We start from the raw sequence: 24520 nt of genomic DNA on the forward strand, positions 1-24520 counted from the left end.
TTTTTTTTTTTTTTTTAATGTTTATTTTAGAGAGAGACAGAGTGTGAGCAAGGGAGGGGCAGGGAGACAGAGAGAGAGAGAGTGAGAGAGAGAGAGAGAGAGAGAGAGAGAGACATAGAATCTGAAGCAGGCTCTAGGCTCTGAGCGGTCAGCACAGAGCCCGACACGGGGCTCGCACCCACAAAACGTGAGATCATGACCTGAGCCAAAGTTGGACCCTTAACTGACTGAGCCACCCAGGTGTCCCAGTTTTCAAATATTAACAGTTTTCACTATTCATGATTTGTCAGTTAAGAGTTTGGAGCTAGAGTGCTTAAGTTCAAGTTCCAGCTTCATCTTTTACTAACTTTGTTAATCTTGGATAGGTTATTTAAATTCTCTATACCCTGATTTCCTTTTCTGTAAAATAAAGAGTCCCTACCTCATAAGAGTGTTGTGAAGATTAAATGAGTTCTCTCACAGAAATCTCTGAAAGCAGTGCCTGGCATGTAACGACTGCTCAGTAAATGTTAGCGATTAGTATTCAACCACCATATTATTTTAGGATGTCTGAAGAGGGCAAATCAGGGACTTAGAAGGATACTTAACACAAATTTTCCCTACTTCCTAACATGGCCTACATCCAGTCCTATTATAACCTACTTAAAGTTGGAAACCCCTGTCCCACGGCTCTTTCCTAATGAAACCCCTTTTCACATAGCTTTACACATTCTGGAAGGCTGCCTCCTTCCCCCACACCCTTGTTGTAGTATTAATAAGTTGTTCGTCTGTGACAGAGTTGCTGTCTTTCTTTGAAAGTTACAGACTTCTCTGTAATTTGTCTTTCAGGAGATGACCGTCACTAAAATGGTTTAATTTCTTTTTTCCAGCAACCCCCTCCACGTTTGATAAATTTCCAAAATCACAGCCCCAAACCCAATGGACCAGTTCTTCCTCCACATCCTCAACAGCTGAGATACCCACCGAACCAGAACATGCCGCGACAAGCAATAAAGCCCAACCCGCTACAGATGGCTTTTTTGGCTCAACAAGCTATAAAACAGGTATATATATTTACTCTCTTCAGCTTCTTGTTCTGCTTCTCTGCTTTCAGATCATGTTGAATTTATAAATAAAGCAATGGTTATGAAGAGCAAGTTTTTTTGTTTTTAATAAATGTGAGTTACCAAGTTTATTACAGACATAGAGACAAAGCTAAGAGAATGGGTCCTGATTTATAATTAACAAGAGAAATCCACTTAAGTTGGATTAAAGGCCCAGAATAATCAGTGAGTCGTAGGTATGACTTTTGGCAATACTCATAGGTGCAGCTTTTAGCTGAGTTCATTACATTTACTAAGACAGAAGAATTCTAACAAATACAGGTTATATTCTGCAAAAGAGAAATCTTTAAATTGTTTGAAGGAGACTTAGAAAGAAACTGATAGTTTTAATATGGAGTACCTATACATCTGATGAAATTGAATGTTTTAAGGTTCTATATTAAATCCAATAGGATTTAATATTTATATTCTTAAGGTCTTCAGGTTAAAATATTTTCTAGATAAGACACTCTTTTGTTATATTTATCAAAGTTCTCTGTCTTCAAGCACTTGTGTCAACACTGTTTCCAGCTTAATACTTGTAGGCTGATTTCAGTTTCATATTTTTGCCAAGACCAAAATAAGGAATATGATGTGGTTTCTATAATTCTCTGACATTCGTTTAATCAAATGATGTGAAAATTCTATTCAAAAAGTACATGTGCTGTGTGTTTGTGTGTGGTTATAATTAGTTTAGCTTTGCTTTAATAGCACAGAATTTTCATAATATTTTAATAAAAACGCTTTTAAATAAGTCATTTCTTTCTCTGCTTCATTGGTAGAGAGAGGTGAAAAGGACCCAAGCTGCATTGTAGCCTTAAGTCCTGTTTACTTTCCTAAGAGTTTTGTGACCTTGTGCAAGTTTAATCTTTTAAATGTCATTTGCCCCAGCTATATATTGAATCCCTTGCAGAGTTGTGCTGAGACTGCTAATGTGTACAGAAGCACCTAGCACATTCTGTGTGCACAAACGTGTACCTTCCCTCTTCCCCAGTTGTTTGTTTTTTTTTTTTTTTTAATGTTTTTTTATTCTTGAAAGAGAGATGGACAGAGAGCAAGGAGGGGAGGGGCAGAGAGAGAGGGAGACACAGAATCTGAAGCAGGCTCCAGGCTCTGAGCTGTCAGCACAGACCCTGATGTGGGGCTTGACCCACGAACCATGAGATCATGACCTGAGCCGAAGTCGGACGCTTAACCAACTGAGCTACCAGGCGCCCTGCCCCTCTTCTCCAGTTGTCATTTTTAATGTGTAGATATACACTCTAAGGATGTTTTTAAAATGTTTCCTGGAGAAGAGGTTAGGGAAGATGATGCTGTAGGAGGACGCTGGGCTCACCACCTCCTGCTGATCACTTAGATTCCACCTACACCTGCCTGAATAACCCAGGAAACCACCAGAAGACTAGCAGAACGGATTCTCTGGAGCCAAGTGCAGACAAGAGGCCCACGGAAGAGGGTAGGAAAGGTGGAGAGGCAGTGTGTGCTACACGGACCAGCGGGAGGGAGCCAGGGGCAGCCCGCCGGCAAAGCAGAGCCCCCAAGTCTGGCTTGCAAAAGCAGAGGGGCCGGACGGAGTGTGTTCTGACAGCAAGCGGGACTTAACATCTGGAAGGTTATAAGCTAACAGCTCTGCTCGGAGAGCAGGAGGGCTGGAGGACAACAGGAGGGAGAGTTGTTGAACCCCAGATGACAGAGCTCAGCTTGGCGGGGAACAAAGGCGCTCGCCAACGCCATCTCCCTTGCCCATCCCCCAGCCAAAATCCCAAAGGGAAGCAGTTCCTGTCAGGGAACTTGCTTGCACTGCGCAAACACCCAAGGCTGTGCTTCTGTGGATCCGTCCCTCCAGCAGCGGGTCTGACTCACTCCCGATGCTGCAGGGCCCCTCCTGAATCGGATCACCAAAGGAAAAGCAAACTGAGCCTGCCCCTCCCGCCCTGTGCACCTTGCCTACCCACCCCAGCTAATACGCCAGACCCCCAGCACCACAAGCCTGGCAGTGTGCAAGTAGCCCAGATGGGCCACGCCACCCCATAGTGAATCCTGCCCCTAGGAGAGGGGAAGAGGAGGTACACACCAGTCTGACTGTGGCCCCAGCGGTGGGCTGGGGGCAGACATCAGGTCTGACTGTGGCCCCACCCACCAACGCATGTTATTCAAGACAGCACAGGGGAAGTGCCCTGCAGTCCCGCACCATTCCAGGGACTATCCAAAATGACAAAATGGAAGAATTCCCCTCAAAAAGAATCTCCAGGAAATAGCAACAGCTAACGAACTGATCAAAAACGATTTAAACAATATAACGGAAAGTGAATTTAGAATAATAGTCGTAAAATTAATCGCTGGGCTTGAAAACAGTATAGAGGACAGCAGAGACTCTATTGCTACAGAGATCAAGGGACTAAGGAACAGCCTGGAGGAGCTAAAAAATGCTATAAATGAGCTGCAAAATAAAATGGAGACGACCACAGCTCGGATTGAAGAGGCAGAGGAGAGAATCGGTGAACTAGGAGATAAAATTATGGAAAAAGAAGAAGCTGTGAAAAAGAGAGATAAAAAAATCCAGGAGTATGAGGGGAAAATTAGAGAACTAAGTGATGCACTAAAGAGAAATAATATATGCATAATTGGTATTCCAGAGGAGGAAGAGAGAGGGAAAGGTGCTGAAGGTGTACTTGAAGAAATAATAGCTGAGAACTTCCCTGATCTGGGGAAGGAAAAAGGCATTGAAATCCAAGAGGCACAGAGAACTCCCTTCAGACATAACTTGAATCGATCTTCTGCACAACGTTATCATAGTGAAACTGGCAAAATACAAGGATAGAGAGAAAATTCTGAAAGCAGCTAGAGATAAACGTGCCCTCACATATAAAGGGAGACCTATAAGACTCGTGACTGATCTCTCTACTGAAACTTGGCAGGCTGGAAAGGAATGGCAAGAAATCTTCAATGTGATGAACAGAAAAAAAAATAGGCAGCCGAGAGTCCTTTATCCAGCAAATCTGTCATTTAGAATAGAAGGAGAGATAAAGGTCTTCCCAAACAAACAAAAACTGAAGGAATTCATCACCACTAAACCAGGCCTACAAGAGATCCTCAGGGGGATCCTGTGAGACAAAGTACCAGAGACACCGCTACAAGCATGAAACCTACAGACATGACAATGACTCTAAACCCATATCTTTCTATAATAACACTGAACATAAACGGACTAAATGCGCCAACAAAAAGACATAGGTATCAGAATGGATAAAAAAAAAACAAGACCCATCTATTTGCTGACTACAAGAGACTCATTTTAGATCTGAGGACACCTTCAGATTGAAAGTGAGGGGATGGAGAACTATTTATCATGCTACTGGAAGTCAAAAGAGAGCTGGAGTAGCCATACTTATATCAGACAAACTAGACGTTAAATTAAAGGCTGTAACAAGAGATGAAGAAGGGCATTATATAATAATTACAGGGTCTATCCATCAGGAAGAGCTAACAATAATAAATGTCTATGCATCGAATACAGAAGCCCCCAAATATATAAAACAATTACTCACAAACATAAGCAACCTTATTGATAAGAATGTGGTAATTGCAGGGGACTTTAATACCCCACTTAGAACAATGGATAGATCATCTAGACACACGGTCAATAAGAAACAAGGGCCCTGAATGATACGTTGGATCAGATGGACTTGACAGATATATTTAGAACTCTGCATCCCAAAGCAACAGAATATACTTTCTTCTTGAGTACACATGGAACATTCTCCAAGATAGATCACATACTAGGTCACAAAACAGCCCGTCATAAGTATACAAGAATTGAGATCATACCATGCATACTTTCAGACCACAATGCTATGAAGCTTGAAATCAACCACAGGAAAAAGTCTGGAAAACCTCCAAAGGCATGGAGGTTAAAGAACACCCTACTAAAGAATGAATGGGTCAACCAGGCAATTAGGGAAGAAATTAAAAAATATGTAGAAACAAACGAAAATGAAAATACAACAATCCAAACGCTTTGGGATGCAGCGAAGGCAGTTCTGAGAGGAAAATACATTGCAATCCAGGCCTATCTCAAGAAACAAGAAAAATCCCAAATACAAACTCTAACAGCACACCTAAAGGAAATAGAAGCAGAACAGCAAAGACAGCCTAAACCCAGCAGAAGAAGAGAAATAATAAAGATCAGAGCAGAAATAAACAATATAGGATCTAAAAAAAAAAAAAAAAAAAAAAAAAAAAAAAAACATTAGAGCAGATCAATGAAACCAAGAGTTGGTTTTTTGAAAATACAAACAAAATTGATAAACCCCTAGCCAGGCTTCTCAAAAACAAAAGAGAGATGACCCAAATAGATAAAATCATGAATGAAAATGGAATTATTACAACCAATCCCTCAGAAATACAAGCAATTATCAGGGAATACTATGATAAATTATATGCCAACAAACTGGAAAACTTGGAAGAAATGGACAAATTCCTAAACAACCACACACTTCCAAAACTCAATCAAGAGGAAATAGAAAGCTTGAACAGACCTATAAGCAGCGAGGAAATTGAATCAGTTATCAAAAATCTCCCAACAAATAAGAGTCCAGGACCAGATGGCTTCCCAGGGGAGTTCTACCAGACGTTTAAAGCAGAGATAATACCTATCCTTCTCAAGCCATTCCAAAAAATAGAAAGGGAAGGAAAACTTCCAGACTCATTCAATGAAGCCAGTATTACTTTGATTCCTAAACCAGACAGAGACCCAGTAAAAAAAGAGAACTACAGGCCAATATCCCTGATGAATATGGATGCAAAAATTCTCAACAAGATACTAGCAAATCAAATTCAACAGCATATAAAAAAAATTATTCACCATGATCAAGCGGGATTCATCCCTGGGATGCAGGGCTGGTTCAACATTCACAAATCAATCAACATGATACATCACATTAATAAAAGAAAAGAAAAGAAAAGAACCGTATGATCCTGTCAATCGATGCAGAAAAGGCCTTTGACAAAATTCAGCATCCTTTTTAATAAAAACCCTTGAGAAAGTCGGGATAGAAGGAACATACTTAAACATCATAAAAGCCATTTATGAAAAGCCCACAGCTAACATCATCCTCAATGGGGAAAAACTGAGAGCTTTTTCCCTAAGATCAGGAACACGACAGGGATGTCCACTCTCACCGCTGTTGTTTAACATAGTGTTGGAAGTTCTAGCATCAGCAATCAGACAACAAAAGGAAATCAAAGGCATCAAAATTGGCAAAGAGGAAGTCAAGCTTTCACTTTTTGAAGATGACATGATATTATACATGGAAAACCCGATAGACTCCACCAAAAGTCTGCTAGAACTGAAACATGAATTCAGCAAAGTCGCAGGATACAAAATCAATGTACAGAAATCAGTTGCATTCTTATACACTAATAATGAAGCAACAGAAAGACAAATAAAGAAACTGATCCCATTCACAATTGCACCAAGAAGCATAAAATACCTAGGAATAAATCTAACCAAAGATGTAAAAGATCTGTATGCTGAAAACTATAGAAAGCTTATGAAGGAAGTTGAAGAAGACATAAAGAAATGGAAAAACATTCCATGCTCATGGGTTGGAAGAATAAATATTGTCAAAATGTCAATACTACCCAAAGCTATCTACATATTCAATGCAATATCAATCAAAATTGCACCAGCATTCTTCTCAAAGCTAGAACAAGCAATCCTAAAATGCATGTGGAACACAAAAGGCCCCGAATAGCCAAAGTAATTTTGAAGAAGACCAAAGCAGGAGGCATCACAATCCCAGACTTTAGCCTCTACTACAAAGCTGTCATCATCAAGACAGCATGGTATTGGCACAAAAACAGACACATAGACCAATGGAATAGAATAGAAACCCCAGAACTAGAGCCACAAACGTGTGGCCAACTAATCTTTGACAAAGCAGGAAAGAACATCCAATGGAAAAAAGACAGTCTCTTTAACAAATGGTGCTGGGAGAACTGGACAGCAACATGCAGAAGGTTGAAACTAGACCACTTTCTCACACCATTCACAAAAATAAACTCAAAATGGATAAAGGACCTGAATGTGAGACAGGAAACCATCAAAACCCTAGAGGAGAAAGCAGGAAAAGACCTCTTTGACCTCAGCCGTAGCAATTTCTTACTTGACACATCCCCAAAGGCAAGGGAATTAAAAGCAAAAATGAACCACTGGGACCTTATGAAGATAAAAAGCTTCTGCACAGCAAAGGAAACAGTCACCAAAACTAAAAGGCAACCAACAGAATGGGAAAAGGTATTTGCAAATGACATATCATACAAAGGGCTAGTATCCAAAATCTATAAAGAGCTCGCCAAACTCCACACCCGAAAAACAATCCATGAAGAAATGGGCAGAAAACATGAATAGACACTTCTCTAAAGAAGACATCCGGATGGCCAACAGGCACATGAAAAGATGCTCAACGTCGCTCCTCATCAGGGAAATACAAATCAAAACCACACTCAGATCTCACGCCAGTCAGAGTGGCCAAAATGAACAAATCAGGAGACTATAGATGCTGGAGAGGATGTGGAGAAACAGGAACCCTCTTGCACTGCTGGTGGGAATGCAAACTGGTGCAGCTGCTCTGGAAAACAGTGTGGAGGTTCCTCAAAAAATTAAAAATAGACCTACCCTATGACCCAGCAGGAGCACTGCTAGGAATTTACCCAAGGGATACAGGAATACTGATGCATAGGGGCACTTGTACCCCAATGTTTATAGCAGCACTCTCAACAATAGCCAAATTATGGAAAGAGCCTAAATGTCCATCAACTGACGAATGGATAAAGAAGATGTGGTTTATATACACAATGGAATACTATGTGGCAATGAGAAAGAATGAAATATGGCTCTTTGTAGCAACGTGGATGGAACTGGAGAGTGTTATGCTATGTGAAATAAGCCATACAGAGAAAGACAGATACCATATGTTTTCACTCTTATGTGGATCCTGAGAAACTTAACAGAAACCCATGGGGGAGGGGAAGGAAAAAAAAAAAGAGGTTAGAGAGGGAGGGAGCCAAAGGCATAAGAGACTCTTAAAAACTGAGAACAAACTGAGGGTTGATGGGCGGTGGGAGGGAGGAGAGGGTGGGTGATGGGTATTGAGGAGGGCACCTTTTAGGATGAGCACTGGGTGTTGTGTGGAAACCAATTTGACAATAAATTTCATATATTGGAAAAAAAAAAATGTTTCCTGGTCCCAGGCGCCTGGGTGTCTCAATTGGTTGAGCTTCTGACTTCGCCTCGGGGGCATGATCTCCTTGCTTGTGAGTTTGAGCCCCACATAGGGCTCTGTACTGACAGCTCAGAGCCTGGAGCCTGCTTCAAATTCTGTGTGTGTCTCTCTGCCCCTACCCCGCTCACACTCTGTCTCTGTCTCAAAAATAAACATTAAAAATATATATATTTAAAATGTTTCCTGGTCAAAAATCTAAACATGAATGAATAAATGAATAAACTAGGAGATAATATAGATAATAAATTTAATCAACAGATTAAATTAACAAATTATAGTACACTTGCACAGGGGAATATGTTCCGCAATTGAGAAAATGCAGTAATCTATAGATGATGTTATATGGAAAAAAAAACATAGAATTTTTGTAGGGTATTATCTCATTTTTCTGGTTGTGTGGGGGGTGGGGGGTGGGGAGGGGTTTTTTAAAAAAAATAAACCCTGGAAAGATATACATCGTCCATAACTATGATTATTCTGGAGGAGGGAAGTTGGCAGAGGGCACAGGGAGAGATGGATGGACGTGAGGGGTAGGTAGGTGGTAAAGATGACATTCACAGGTTTCTTTATACAGTGTTTTCAGTGAGGAATACAAATTAGATTTTTCAAAATTGGAATGCCTGTCACACTATCACTCTGTATAATGTAGTCCATATATTGTTGTATTTGGGGATATTTTCTCCCTTGTATAGTCCTGAGATACCTCAGTTGCTTTCCTTTTCCCCTATATTTTATTACAAAAATTTTCAAACACAACAGCTTCAAGAGTTGTGTTGGGGACTAATTGTTCCATTTGCCTTCTCACTTACTAATCATATAGCCATTTATTCTTCCATATATCAGTCAAGTCTTATTTTTTCATAGGCTTTGAAGTAAATTGTGGAGAGCAGCATGGTTCATCTCTTCTCATTCCTAGTATTTTGGTATTATCTTAGTGTGTTTATCTCAGCCTTTAACATAAATGATAAGAGTTTCCTCAGTTGTTTATGTTTAATTACCTATTCGTATATAAGAAATGAGTGTTAAAAAAAAATCCCGCAAGCCTGGGTCTAGAGCTAATGTTTGATGTTTGAGGTTTCACTCTAGTTTTAAGGCTACGAGGTAGATTTATTGGGAGAATTCTTAGTATCACAATCTTTAAGTTGTACTTCTTAGACTGGTCCAGTTCCCAAAGCATCTTTCTGTCGTCTGCCTAAAATTCAGGGCCTGGCTGCACCTTGAAGCCAGCTTGGGTAAGCAGATTGGTGGGGGCCAGTGGCAGAGTTGGGGGTGGGGGAGGGAAGCTCAGCATTCAGTGTCAGTGTGGCTTCATAATCTTCATTTTCAGGGCAGTACGTCTCTGCCTTCAGGTGAACCTGGTGCCCTTCAATCCAAAAACACAGTTTTCTCTATTTTAGGGAATAAACTCCCAGCCTTCATCTGTGGAAATGCAGGAAGTCTGTATTATCTTGGGGTAACTACAGTAAAGTGGGAAAGGAACATGAGCCTCGGTGCTTTTCAAACAAACTCTCAGCAGATCATCCTGTTTTCAGCCCCAGCTTTACCTCTCATGCTTTTAATTTCCAAGCTCTTAGGGGTTCTGCAATATGTGCAAACTGTTATTTAGTTTCAAGTGTCTCAGGTGGGGACAGAAGAAAATATATCTTTTTAGCCCTCCATCTTTACCTTGAAGTTGCTATGTGCTTATGTTCCCGCCCACCCCCTATGTGTTAGCTTTTCAGGATTGGATGTTGTGGTTTTCTGATACATGCCAACTGTTTTCTGGTTAGATAGATATAGATATAGATATAGATATAGATATAGATATAGATATAGATATAGATATATAGATATAGATATAGATATAGATATATAGATATATATCTGCTTTTTATTTTTTATTTTTGGACAGGATTAATGAAAATTATACATACCTGTCCCTCCTTGCTTTCCATTCAAATTATAGTTGAATTCAGATAGCAGAATGTGTCTTCTACTTTGTTTTGTAACAAAGGAACAGAGATTAGTAGGACATGTTATGCTTTGGCCTGCTAATAGACCCCCTTCCTCCTTTGTTGCTACTACAGTGGCAGATCAGCAGCGGGCAGGCTGCCCCATCAACCGCCAGCAGCACATCCTCTACTCCTTCTAGTCCTACCATTACGAGTGCAGCAGGATATGATGCAAAGGCTTTCGGCTCACCTATGATTGATTTGAGCTCACCAGTGGGAGGCTCTTATAATCTTCCTTCTCTTCCAGATGTAAGTATACATAACATTTATACTAAGAATGTTTCGAAAATTTCAAGTGAATTTACCTGGTAAAAGGCTTGAGTTAGTCAGATGATAGGTTGTGTGTTGGGTTTTAGAAATTATTTTTCTTCTTTAGAAATAAAACAGCAGGAAAAATAAAAAGATAAGCCCTTAAACGTATATAGAGGACATCTTTCATGGCACTGATGTTAAACATGTTATAAATTAATGATTATAGTGATGGACTCTGGAATCTAAGCTGGGAAAGCTGGGAAGTAAGGACCTGGGAAAGAGGTACTGGAAAGGTGAATGTTGGAATGTGCTGTATTAGAATAAGGATACGGCGGGCTGGGGAGGCTGGGATTTAAAACATCAGAAGAGATAGAGACAAGTTTAACAATGGAAATGAAAACATTTTCTCCCAGATTATACTGGCCAGTGCAAGATTAGCTCTGGTTTATTTTATATTTAAATTAAATACATTTACTCACTAACTTTACCAATATGACTTTCTAAAAAATCTTTTCCAAAGGCAGAAAGTAAAATATCCTATAGATAGATCTCCATATAAGTTGATATTTGTTTTACCTTTCCTTATCCTACAAGGTTATAGAATTGTGACACAAACATTAAAACTTTTAAGAAACATCTGGTCAGATGGTAAAATAAATTTTTTATTTTCATTATTTAGTTGGTTTTTCAGGTTACTGAGATCAATTATTTAGTTGCATCATTAACCTTACCAGAGTTATTTCATTTTTTTAAATAATTGCATATACTTTAAATGGGTAAAGGACATGTATTTTTCATTCGTAGGTAATATATGGGAAAACTAATTTTGTCTCATTCCTATAATTTTACTTTAGCTTTTAGGATTAACTCACAGTGTAAATAACTTTCCTTACGTTAAGATTCAATAGATCCACTCACATTCCAGTACATTTTACACTCTGAAAAGTATTGGCCAAGGTATTGCCAAAAGGTTATTAAACATAAATGACCCTGTGTACCCCTCCCCTGAAGAGGACCCACAGAAAGCACAAATCGTCCTTCTGGCCTTTTCTCTGCAGTCCTCAGATACAGGTGAACCTTTGTCTACCAGCCTTGCTCAACTGAAATTCTTCAGCTGAACCATAGAATAAAGAAGCTGATTTGAGTGACCGTTTTCTCAGTCCCCCCAAAGATGGTTCATAAGTAGCACCATTCTAGATGGAGAAGGAAAAGTAGATTCATCATAAACAATCTGTGCCCTAGGACAGTAGGAATTAAGTCTCTTATAGAATCCTAGTTCAGAAAGGCTGGAACTATGTTAGAGAATTGAACTTGATTTTAATCACAAAGACATTTTCGAGAAATAAATGGTCTATTTAAGCATGAAAAGTATTTGCATCTAAAGAATTAAAGTCTTTCCATAAAGAAGATGTGGTTTATATATACCATGGAATACTACTTGGCACTTAACAGAAGACCATGGGAGAAGGGAGGGAGAAAATAGAAACAGAGGGGGATGGAGGCAAACCACAAGAGACTCTTAAATACAGAGAACAAACTGAGGGTGGACAGGGGTTACGGCATGGGAGGGAAAATGGGTGATGGGCATTGAGGAGAGCACTGGTTGGGATGAGCACTGGGTGTTGTATATAAGCCAATTTGACAATAAATTACATTAAAAATAAAATAAAGAATTAAAGTCTTATTTAGTAGAAGTGTAGCATTATTTTAGCTGAGTGATCAGTTGGAAAAGAAGTGTTACCTGTATACCTGTTACATTAAAGCAAGAATCTTTAAAGGACCCATTTTCCCCTATGAAATAATAGTAATGTACTTAGGTGAGATTAGTGTTCTAGAAATATGCTATGTGTGGGCTTATTTCATCTACGTAGTGCATACCAGAGACGAGTTCTCAGCAGTGTGAATCAGTGACCACCCTTTCAGAGGATACTACACAAGGTCCTTCCTGTGTAAGGCCAGATTTTCTTCATATTCTTCAGAACCACACATCACAATGTGCTTATGTTCTTATGCACATAAAAGAATCCTTTTGGCTCTTAATTAAGCCAGACACTAAAGAAACTTGCAAAAATGTAAAACTGCGCTATTTTTTTGGGGGGGGGGGTACTTTTTGTTATTTTTAAATAAGTTATATATTTTTTTGTTTGAGTTTTTAAGGGTGTGAATGATACATGATACTCCTTTCTCTTTCCTCATAGCTTCTGAAATAGTATGTCTTCAGTATATTTACTAAGATGGACCATTAAGATGAATAAAAGCTTTTTTCAAGATTGTTTATAGGGAAAATATACATCAGAACTTCTTAAATATGATATTTATATACTTCATTACTTGATAGGAATTAAACTATTAAAGTTTTCTTTTAAATTTAAAGTAGCTTTTAACTTGCAAAGTCGGGATTTGGTGAAATAATTTCGTTTCTTATAAGATTGACTGTTCAAGTACTATTATGCTGGACAATATTGTGAGGAAAGATACCAGTATAGATCATGGCCAGCCAAGACCGCCCTCAAACAGAACCGTCCAGTCACCAAACTCATCCGTGCCATCTCCAGGCCTTGCAGGTAAAGTGAGCTTCCTTTGACTTTGGGGTGTTTTCCCTTTTTTTTTTTTTTTTTTTTTTTTTTTTTTTTTTACTAGTAATTACCCTCATCCCTCACCTCTGCCCTCCACCCTTTTCTCGGATGATTAAAATGAGTCTGAGTTTTGGGCACTGTTTAAATTTAGTCTACTTTCAAGGTGGGAAGCAAAGTTTAAACCTCTGTACCTTTTTAATTTCAACAAAACTTATAGGCATTAGAGCATTCCTAGGAGGAAATTAGTATTATACTTACTCTTTTTGATAAGTTTTCCTGTGACATGGTATCTTTTTGGATGTAAGTTGCCTAGGGTCAAAATTTATCAGTGTCAGTCTCTTCTTTGGTGGGGTGTGTGTGTGTGTGTGTGTGTGTGTGTGTGTGTGTGCGTGTAATTGATGTTTAAGAATTTTTAACATACCTACTCATTTCCTTTAAGAGAGAAGCACTCTCCCTAATCCTGTTTACCTAATACTACCTAATACTACTCACAGAGGTTGGCAAAATAGGTGCCTTAGAACAAAATATGGAGAGAGGAGAATTTCTGAAGGTTCACCAGTCACACAAACATAAGACAGTTACACAGTTTAAAAGGAGATGCTTATTTAAAACACATACAAACAAAATGGAAGAACACTGTTGACAAATATGGCATAGAAACTGTTTAATTATATAACAAGTTTGTATAAATGATTAAGGAAAATACTCAGAATTGCCAAAGGACTTGACTAGATAATTCCCTAAAGAGGAAATACAAATAGCCAGTAACTTGGGGGGTTTCAATGTCACTAGTAGTCATTATAAATATCAAAATAAGATATAATTTCTAACTGTTAAATTAGCAAAGACTTAAATAGTGAAAATACTCATTGCTAAGAATGTGATAAGAGAAGTACTCTGATACATAGCTGGCGGGAGTATAACTTGACAGAACATTTCTGGATACCATTTTGGCAATATTACTAAGACTAACATTTACGCATAACTGAATGTATGCTAGGCATTGGACAAAGTATCTTAATGCGTTGCCTAGTAGAATAGTTGTTTCGGTGTCTCCATTGATTGGTCTCTGTGTGGCTTTCTGTCTTGGACTGCTTTTACATCAGCACCTACTGCTTTTCGTTGTCGTCTGTAGCTTTCACTAGTACTAGCGTCCTCACTGAGATTTTGCCCTGCTTTACATTTGACTCTGTTTGGAGACTTTTTTTTTTTTTTTAAGGTTTGTTTTGTTTGTTTTTGTTTTTTGTTTTTTGTTTTTGAGAGAGGGGGGAGAGAGAGAGAACAAGTGGAGGAGGGGCAGAGAGGGGGACAGAGGATCCAAAGTGGGCTCCGTGCTGACAGTAGAAAATCCTATGTGGGGCTCCAACTCATGAACCATGAGATCATGACCTGAGCCAAAGTCAGATGCTTAACCACCTGAGCCACCCAGGCGGCCCTGGAGACATTTTTGATCGTCACACCCCTGGGTAGGAAATGTGGAGAGATACTACTGGCATCTAATAACTAGTAGAGGCCAGAGATACTGCTAAATATCCACAGTGCTCGGAGATCCCCTACAAAGAATTATCTGGCCCAAAATGCCAGGAGTACTGAGGTTTAATTCCGCTAGTCTAACCGGGTTAGACTTGGCTGGGAGTCCAACAACTGGTTATTGTTTTATATAATTCCATTTTGTTCCAGTGCTAAGTGAGCATATTCAGTAGGAAATGACACACATAATCATTAACTCATGTTATGAACGTGAATGATTTCCTCTTCTCCAGGACCTGTTACTATGACTAGTGTTCACCCACCAATACGTTCACCTAGTGCCTCCAGTGTTGGGAGCCGAGGAAGGTAAACTGACTTAACCTTATCCTCTAGTGTATAAAATCTCTGATTAGATTTATCTTGCCAGGGCTCAACATGCTCTTGGTACTCAATACATCTTGAACGACTTCCTTTATTTTTAACTTTTAAATTAAAATTTCAATGATTGTTATAATTTAACAAACTAATTAATGGGTTAAGTAAATAAAGTATAATTGTGTCTTTAGAGATACAAAAATTGGGGGGGATGATATGTTTGTCTTGAGCCTAATAGCAAGGAAGAAATTGAAACGAAGTAGGTATAACAGACTGCACTATATAGGATATGTACAAATACAAACTTAGGGGGAAGAGAAACAATAACTTTATACTAACTTCAATGTTCTCTGACTTTTTTAATGCCCAAACATTAGGTCTGCTTTAAAATAAATAAATTCATAGTTGTTGAAATTCTCTCCCAGCTTACTGCTTTGCTCATCTATTTATGCTTACAGATTTCTCCTAGTGAACCCAGTTCTTATTTGCTAATCATATGGAAGATACATTCTCTCAAGAGAAAAATGTTGCCTTTAATCCCATGAGAACATTGTGGGTATCCGTAAAGGGTTTTTGTCCCAGTACATTTTTTAAAATAGCCAAACACCAACAGTTTATATCTCTAGTTAATTGTCTTCACACTTTGTGACAGTAAATCGTTAATGTGGGCCCAGAGTGCTCTTTGTCACTGACTAGAGAAGGAAGTGGGAAAGATAGTTCTAAGATATTAAAATCTGACTGCCCAATTGAAGAGCCTCAGAGTATTCAAGTCTGTTTTCTTATGAGTCGGGTTTTATTTAAATCTTTTCAGATATCTTTCCAGAAGTATAGTGCGACTAATGACATAGGTTAGTATGTAAAAGGTTTTTTATACAGGAAGCTGTGTGCAGGCATCTGTGTGCAGGCAGCGGTTGCATCTCACTGTCATTTATCATGGATTGTGATAATGGAACATAGTGACCGTTGCTGTGAAGTTATACGGAATTACTTCTAAAAGCTATCGCTATGCTTTGTTTTGAGACACTTCAGGTAGCATTCTTTGATGTTTTTGTTTTCTCTCTCTCTCTCTCTTACAGCTCTGGCTCTTCCAGCAAACCAGCAGGAGCTGATTCCACACACAAAGTCCCGGTGGTCATGTTGGAGCCAATCCGAATAAAACAGGAAAACAGTGGACCGCCTGAAAATTATGATTTTCCTGTGGTCATAGTGAAACAAGAATCCGATGAAGAATCTAGGCCTCAAAATGTAATTATATCAATTTGGGGGATAGGATGAAAGAAACTTGTAACTAGCAGATAGGAGGTTAAAAATGTTATGTTGAGGGGCGCCTGGGTGGTTCAGTCACTTAAGCGTCTGACCCTTGGTTTTGGCTCACTCATAATCTCATGGTTCGTGGGATTGAGCCCCATGTTGGGCTCTGTGCTGAGCCTGGCGACTGGTTGGGATTCTCTGTCTCTGCCCCTCCCCTACTCATGCTCTCTCAAAATAAATAAATCAACTTTAAAAAAATGTTATGTTTAAAAACAGGGAAATAGTCAACTTAAAGGTTGAAAAGTTTGAGGACCTCTCTCAGTAAATTAAAAGAAAAAGGTGGATGGAAAATAGGGAGAAGAGTTCGAAAAATCAGGGGCATTTGGGGTTGGGCATTTGAGTAAAACACATGGAAGGTAATTGGCAAAAAAAAAAAAAAAAAAAAACAAGGAAATTTACTGTAACTGAAAAGCATGCACATCTGAATTGAAAGGGCCCAAATAACAGAACATTAAATGAAACCAGGACTCATATTATCATCAATTTCAGGATACCAGGATTCTAGAAGCTTCTAGATGGAAAAAACACCTTATGCAAAGGATCAGACATAATGGCAGTGAGTCCTCAAAATGGATGTTTGAATCTGAAACAAAAGAGAAATACCAAAATTGTGAGCAAAAGTATTTCATAGCCAGAACTCTACACCCAGGCAGATTCTCAATCATGCATAAAGATTAAAGATTTTTAGACATAAATGCAAGGTTTGAGAAATTTTAATTCTCATGTACTCATTCTCCAGAAGATAATTGAAAGTATGCTTCATCAAAAATGGAATGAACCAAGAAAGGAGGCATAAGATCCCAGAAGAGAGACAAAGAGTACTTCCCAGTACAACAGCTCCCCTGGTGCATCCTGTAGCAGGGAGGATGGGAGACTCCGTAGGGATATATGTAAGAGCAAAAAAAAAAATGTTCGGCAGTATTGGGAAGCATTTTATAACCCTACTGGAGGCTGTGAGAATGACTTAGAGATATAGTATTTAGAAAAGTAAGCAGATGAAAGAAAAGGGTGGGAGAGGGAGAGAGAGGAACGAAGGAAGGAAGGAAGGAAGAATTGAATCACAGTAAAAACAAAAAGACAAAAAAAGGAAGTGTAGTCATAGTACATTCTGTGGTTATGTGATGAACAATATTTATACTTACAGTGGTATAAACAAACACCTGTATTATACAAATTTAACTAAAAACTAGATATAATCAGGATATAACCTGAACATGAATTTAACCAGAAATTGATTTTTCAGGACACTTACCCAGTGCAGCAATGATACTGACCAATTGGAATAGATGTTGGCCATAAAGTTATACTGGTACCAAATAAATACATACATACATACTTACTTCATAAAGCGTTAAGAAAGTGGCATGAGTGGTGTGTATGTGTGTAAGGAGTGGGTAGAGAGGCAGGAAGGAAAAATCTAATCTTCCATCATAAAGAATATACATACCCACGTTTAAGACTGAAAATATGTTTAAAATTGAAAATCTGAGAAATTACAATACAAGCAAATTATTTAAAAATAAATAGCAAAAGAAAAGCTAAATAATTTAAAAATAATTGCCTCTGAGGAATGAGATTATGTAATGATGCTTTTAACTAAATTTGCATTTATTACTTTAAATATTAAAAGTTTAAAGGAAATCATAGATTTTGTTATTAAAAATTTTACCATCCCAGGCCCCAACATAAAATTTAGATTCATCTTAAAGTTATTAATAGCTCTTGCAGAAGTGAAATTAATTATAAGAATTCAAGCACAATACTTTTCTATGAATGAAAAACCAACAGTAGACATATTTTGAGTCTGGATATAATTTTTTTAATATTTATTTATTTTGAGAGAGAGAGAAAGAGCAGGGGAGGGGCAGAAAGAGAGGGAGAGAGAAAATCCCAAGCAGGATCTGCACTGTTAGCCCAGAGCCCAACGTGGGGCTTGATCTCATGAACTAAACCTTGAGTCTGACACTTAACCAACCGAGCTGCTCAGGCACCCCTGCTGATCTTCTATTTTGATGATAGTTTTTGGTAGAGATTCAGGTCCTCTTTACCTTTGGGGACTCTATTAGAGTAAACCTCTTCTGTTCTCATACATATTCACAGGCTCTTTTGAAGTAACCAGGTGCCTATGAGAGAGCAGTCTACTGTCCCGAATTGCAGCAGTGCTAATGAAGAATGCCAATTTTGAGAAATAAACACATACTCTTAACTTCTTTCCATTGCAGACCAACTATCCAAGGAGCATACTCACCTCCCTGCTCTTAAATAGTAGTCAGAGCTCTACCTCTGAGGAGTCTGTGCTAAGGTCAGATGCTCCTGATAGCACAGGAGATCAACCTGGACTTCACCAGGAAAATTCCTCCAATGGAAAGTCGGAGTGGCCGGATGCCTCCCAGAAGTCACCTGTTCATGTCGGAGAGACCAGGAAAGAGGACGACCCCAATGAGGACTGGTGTGCAGTTTGTCAGAATGGAGGGGAGCTCCTGTGCTGTGAGAAGTGTCCCAAAGTGTTTCATCTTTCTTGTCATGTGCCCACCTTGGCAAATTTTCCAAGGTAAGATGGTACTTACTTCCCTTTCCCACATTCTTTCACTAGAAATAATAATTGATGCTCGTTGTAACTTTGTAAAAAACTTCAGTGAAAACCCACTTCACACAAATGGATTCTTCAGCATAGGGGCTTTGATACTCTGCTTCCCATTTCGTGCGCTTCTCTCAAAAATCTACTCTGTAAAGAAGAAGGGAAAAAAAACGGTCCTTTGAATTACTACAGATGGTTACCCTAGAAAACGGTGATCCTTACGCATAGCAATGGCCACAGTTACTGCATGTTTTTGCCAAGCATTGAGCTGTATCATTTATAAATATCTCAAGTACCTTTTCCAACCAACTCTGAGATGCTGCTCCTGCTGATGATGATGGGGAAGAGTGGCCACTGCGTTGATCTCTTTAGTTCTTGGAACACTGTACTTTTTAAAATTTAATTCCACATTTAAAGTTGAAAGAATGGGGGCGCCTGCGTGGCTCAGTCGGTTAAGCATCCCACTTCGGCTCAGGTCATGCATGATCTCACAGTTCGTGGGTTCGAGTCCCTCGTTGGGCTCTGTGCTGACAGCTCAGAGCCTGGAGCCTGCTTCAGAGTCTGTGTCTCCCTCTCTCTCTGCTCCTCCCCTGGTCACTCACTCTCTCTTGCTCTCTTTCGCTCTCGCTTGCTCTCTCGTTGTCTCTGTCTCTCTCTCTCAAAAGTAAACATTAAAAAAATTTTTTTAAATAATAAAGTTGCAAGAATAGTACCAAGAACATTTCTTTTCCATGAATCATTTTGGGGAAAATAACAGTTGTGCCTCACATCAGCCATAAATTAATGTGTGTGTTTATTTTTTTAAGTGTTTCTTTCATGTAAGTGTTTCATGCCTCCTTGCCTAACATTTACCACTTAGGCCCTTGTATTATATTTCTGCTCTTAAGCTCTCTCAGCATGGTGCTGTGTACATAGTAGATATGCAGTAAATTCTCAGTGATAAAAATTCATGCCAAATAAATAAATCTGTATCATAGATGGTATGGAGGATGTGGGAAAGTGAGATGGTGATGGGAGAAATGATGCATTAGGAATTCAGAAATTCCTGGGGCTCCCGGGTGGCTCAGTCAGTTAAGCATCTGACTCTTGATTTTGGCTCAGGTCATGACCTCATAGTTCCTGAGTTCAAGCCCTGCATCAGGCTCTGCATTGATAGCACAAAGCTTGCTTGGTATTTTCTCCCTCTCTCTCTGTCCCTCCCCTGCTTGCTCTCTATATCTCTCTCAAAATAAATAAAAGTAAACTTTAAAAAAAAAAGAAAAGGAATTCAGAAATACTCTATCCCCCAACAGTGGAGAGTGGATTTGTACTTTCTGCCGGGACTTATCTAAACCAGAAGTTGAATATGATTGTGATGCTCCCAGTCACAACTCAGAGAAAAAGAAAAGTGAAGTCCTTGTTAAATTAACACCAATAGATAAAAGGGTAAGTTTTTTAAAACATTTCTAACCTAGACTGTTAGCTAAACAGTTTTTTTGTTTAGATGGCTTATTGTAATGCAGGTGTGCCTTTCGTCAAAGAAGTGTATATTCAAAATTTTATGCTGACCTCTTTTTTCTTTAGTTTTTTCACAAGAGCATAAGAATCTTAAGTGATACAACCTATGACTTTTCCTGGTTAAAATGAAAAAAAAAAAATCACAGTACTGTCTATACATTTTTTTAGAAGCTTAAAAGACTGTACTTGAACAAGGTAAAACATGTATTCTCTATGTGGTCCAGAGTTTTAAATTTAGTGTACCTTCAGTAAATTTGTTTTGTTTTATTTTTACTATAGATAAGTTTTCTTCCTAATGTGTTGAGAATTGGCACCACAGACGGGTTTTCGTATTCTTTCTGGAAATAATTCCATTCTTTTACCCAGTGGTACTGGGTTTATAACTCAAAGCCACCTAATATAGTTAACTGTAATTAACATTAAAAGCTACTACATCAACACTTCTTTAGTGCTAAAGAAGTTCCTTTGCTAAATTATTAAGTAAAACAATCAATATGAAAGTTACTGTGCAAGAAGGGGCCCAAACACACACTACCAGCACGACACTGTGTTTACTGGGATAAACCCCTACGCAGGGAAAACTAGCCGATGGGACCTTCTGCATTCAGACAGGCAGCCTTGGGACTGGACACACCATAGGAAAGGTTCCACCTCTGGATCTATTACATACATATGCTCTTCTTGTTGATTATTAATTATAATCCAATATACAGTGTTGTATGTAAGCAATGAATCATGGGAATCTACCCCCAAAACCAAGAACATACCATACACACTGTATGTTAGCCAATTTGACAACAAATTGTATTAAAAAAAATAAGTAAATAAATAATATAAAATAAAATGTAAAATAATTATAATAATCCAATAGACAATTTGGAGAGTTAAGTGGAAACTTATTTTTAAAGAGGTTCAAATAGGTTGCTCATGACACTTGTTGTTCCTATAATTGTAAGAATGACTCTCCTATATCACATACACCCCAAACTATTAAACAGTATATAGTTCAGTAAATGACTGAAGAGATGAAAATTCTATCAATGTTTTTCCTGTATTTATCTGGCTTTAATTTTTATTCTAGTATTTTGAAACCCATGACGTTGTTAAAAATAAGTTGTGATTTCATTATTTTATTACATTTTTTAATTTTATTTTTTTGCTTAGAAGTGTGAACGCCTACTTTTATTTCTTTATTGCCATGAAATGAGCCTGGCTTTTCAAGATCCAGTTCCTCTAACTGTAAGTATTAATATCATTTTGTGCATTTTTACACAGTAGGGTGATTTTTTTTTTGAAACTTGATTTATGAGAATGTATAGTCCGTTTCCTATATCTGATGCATATCTTATAGTTTTATTAATACAAACAGAATGCTTTGATCTTGAATACACTTTAATGTTCACACACTGGTCCAAAACTTGTATTCATTTCTCATATATTCTCGTCTCATACATCTTACCTACTATTCTCTGGAATGATTTTTTTTTTTAAGATTTTATTTTTTTAAAGTAATCTCTACACCCAACATGGGGCTCGAACTTATCACCCTGAGATCAAGAGTTGCATGTTCTCCCAACTGACCCAGCCAGGCACCCCTCCGGACTGATTTCTGTTGTTTCTCAAGAGGCTTAGTCCTATATCCTAAGCTGTTGGGAAAAAACTGTTCATTTGAGATAAAGACCCCCAAAATTCTTTGTACATATTTTGATTTATACAGACCCAGATTGCAAGTACTAAGTAGACTTTAACAAGACAGGAAGGGATATGTGCATGCGTGGGTGTGGGTGTGTGTACTATTGCTTGTAAAAGGTTCCTGCTTGTAGAATTAATTTAGGACAGGTAGAATTTAGTCATTTTTATTACAGCATCTCATTTATTTTGAAAGGTGCCTGATTATTATAGAATAATTAAAAATCCAATGGACTTGTCAACCATCAAGAAGAGACTACAAGAAGATTATTCCATGTATACAAAGCCAGAAGATTTTGTAGCTGATTTTAGATTGATCTTTCAAAACTGTGCCGAATTCAATGAGGTAAGAGGAAAAAACAAAAAACAATAGCAATGCGAAAGTAATATTAAATCAAACACTTCATCAACAAAAGAGATGAGTATCTACCAATGATAGTATAAATTTCTGAAAGTTCAAGTTTGTCAGAGAATGAAAGGTAATTAGGAAAACTTTATCCACATTACTATCCAAGGTTTATTATATGGTAAGTGGAAATGCAAATTATAGCTGACAACTTGAAAACAATTTAGAAAATAAGTAGTTACCACTCCCTTATAGAATAATCCAGATGAGTCTAAGCCTTTTATTTACTTCTTATCTGACCTTCTCTAGACTTTGTCTAGCCCCAGGCTATTATTTTACTTTACATCATTGATGATGCATAAATACTTTTCCAAAACTTGAGTTAAAAGGGAACAAAAATGTGAGAAATTTACTTATTTTATTGACTGTTGACTGTTAAAATATTGATGTTTGTTTTTAATTCATGTTTTTATTTTTATCCAACAGCCTGATTCAGAAGTAGCCAATGCTGGTATAAAACTTGAAAGCTATTTTGAAGAACTTCTAAAGAACCTTTATCCAGAAAAAAAGTTTCCTAAACTAGAATTCAGGAATGAATCAGAAGATAATAAATTTAGTGATGACTCAGATGATGACTTTGTACAGCCCCGGAAGAAACGCCTCAAAAGCATAGAGGAACGCCAGTTGCTTAAATAAAGCAACACCATTGGCGTGTGCTGGTTTTTAGATTTTTTTGTTTTTGTTTTTAAAAAACATTTTGTCAGTAATTTTAACATCATTACAAAATGAGTTTGTGACCACTCTGATCTGTAAGTTTTTGATGTTTACTAGATTTTGATTTCCCTAATAAACCATTTCTTTTAATCTTCTTATTAAGAAAGAAAGAAAAAGAAGGAAAGGAATGAAAGTGAGGGAGCAAGGAAGGAAAGAAGAAAGAAGCATCAACAACAAAAAGACGTTCTTCCCACTTCTTGGATTTCAAAACTATAATTTGGAGTGATAGCAACTATAGAAAGGAAATAGACTATGTATGAACTCTTAAGTGGAAATTTAATGTGGTTTGGATGTGTGCGTTAATCCATTTTTAGAAAATACCACTATCCATTAATTATGGCCCAACCATGAATTAGTACTTACGAACAGTACTCCGTGAACATGAGTGGTAATAAGAGTTCTATCCTAGGATGCTGACTGGTGCAACGAAAAAGTAGATTAGATGCTATTAAGAAGGCACCTAACAGTATATAATGTAAGATGGCAACTGTATTAAAGAAAAAGCAGGAAAACAAATGTTTGATTTTTGTTTTGTTTTTTTTTCTTGTCTGTAGAAGTGTTTGGTATAGCAGGTGTTCAAAGCCATTTTTCGTACATTTCTAAATATAACTTCTTCCACTGAGGAAGTAAGTGTACACATGTTTGGTTTGCTGTGTGTCTCTGTGTAGTTTGTTGTTTGCTTTTTAACTGTGCAGGTGATCCTTTTATAACAAGACTCGTTGTTAGCAGTACGGCTGTTAGTGGAACTACCCTGGACATGAAATACCGCAGTGTGCGCCATATTTGATGTGAGGCTTTTTCAACGTATACCCTATTGAGCATTAAATAGAAGTTCCGCCGAAAGGGACTAGTTTGGTGGTTTTCATCTTTATAATTTGGAATAAAATGTGTTGTGGAATTTAGGAGCGGGCAGTTCGAGGGAACTATAAGGAAAATGTAATGTTTTCTGAAGCTTATATTTCCTATTTTTAAAAAGAACCTGAAATTGAATCTTATGTCTGACTTCATTCTGAATTTCATTTTCATTCTCCTGATAGAGATTCAGAAGTCTAATCTTCTGAGAGCAAGCATATTCCTAATGGGCCAGACCTGACTAGTTGAACTGATAATCCATTTATTCCTTTTGCTTGTTCAGCGTCAAAGAAGGAAGCTAAGTTAAGATAGACTGGCAAATGGCACAGTATTTCTCTTCTAACCTTTGACAAAATATTTACACATGAATTTTTTCAAAGTAACCTTTATAAAACATTAATTGAGGAAATCTTTCTCTTTGGGCTGACAGAATAAAAATAT

At 37.9% G+C, this 24520-nt stretch overlaps 1 protein-coding gene across 2 annotated transcripts in view; it reads left to right on the forward strand.

Annotated features, from left to right (window-relative positions):
• TRIM24 (tripartite motif containing 24) overlaps window positions 1–24070 on the forward strand; it is a 128637-nt gene extending 104567 nt beyond the window's left edge. For both annotated transcript variants that reach the window (XM_019452889.2, XM_019452888.2), the window contains exons 10-19: window positions 870–1043; window positions 10435–10608; window positions 13040–13175; window positions 14951–15023; window positions 16109–16277; window positions 18566–18894; window positions 20214–20346; window positions 21583–21657; window positions 22304–22453; window positions 22940–24070. In XM_019452889.2, coding sequence (XP_019308434.2) covers window positions 870–1043; window positions 10435–10608; window positions 13040–13175; window positions 14951–15023; window positions 16109–16277; window positions 18566–18894; window positions 20214–20346; window positions 21583–21657; window positions 22304–22453; window positions 22940–23149 — 1623 coding nt within the window. In that variant the 3' untranslated portion in view covers window positions 23150–24070. The remainder of the gene's footprint in view (window positions 1–869; window positions 1044–10434; window positions 10609–13039; window positions 13176–14950; window positions 15024–16108; window positions 16278–18565; window positions 18895–20213; window positions 20347–21582; window positions 21658–22303; window positions 22454–22939) is intronic.
• Window positions 24071–24520: the final 450 nt, after the last annotated feature.

This window comes from Panthera pardus, unplaced genomic scaffold, assembly GCF_024362965.1.
Source record: "Panthera pardus isolate Hobbes unplaced genomic scaffold, ASM2436296v1 HiC_scaffold_8, whole genome shotgun sequence".
Taxonomy (NCBI): Eukaryota; Metazoa; Chordata; class Mammalia; order Carnivora; family Felidae; genus Panthera; species Panthera pardus.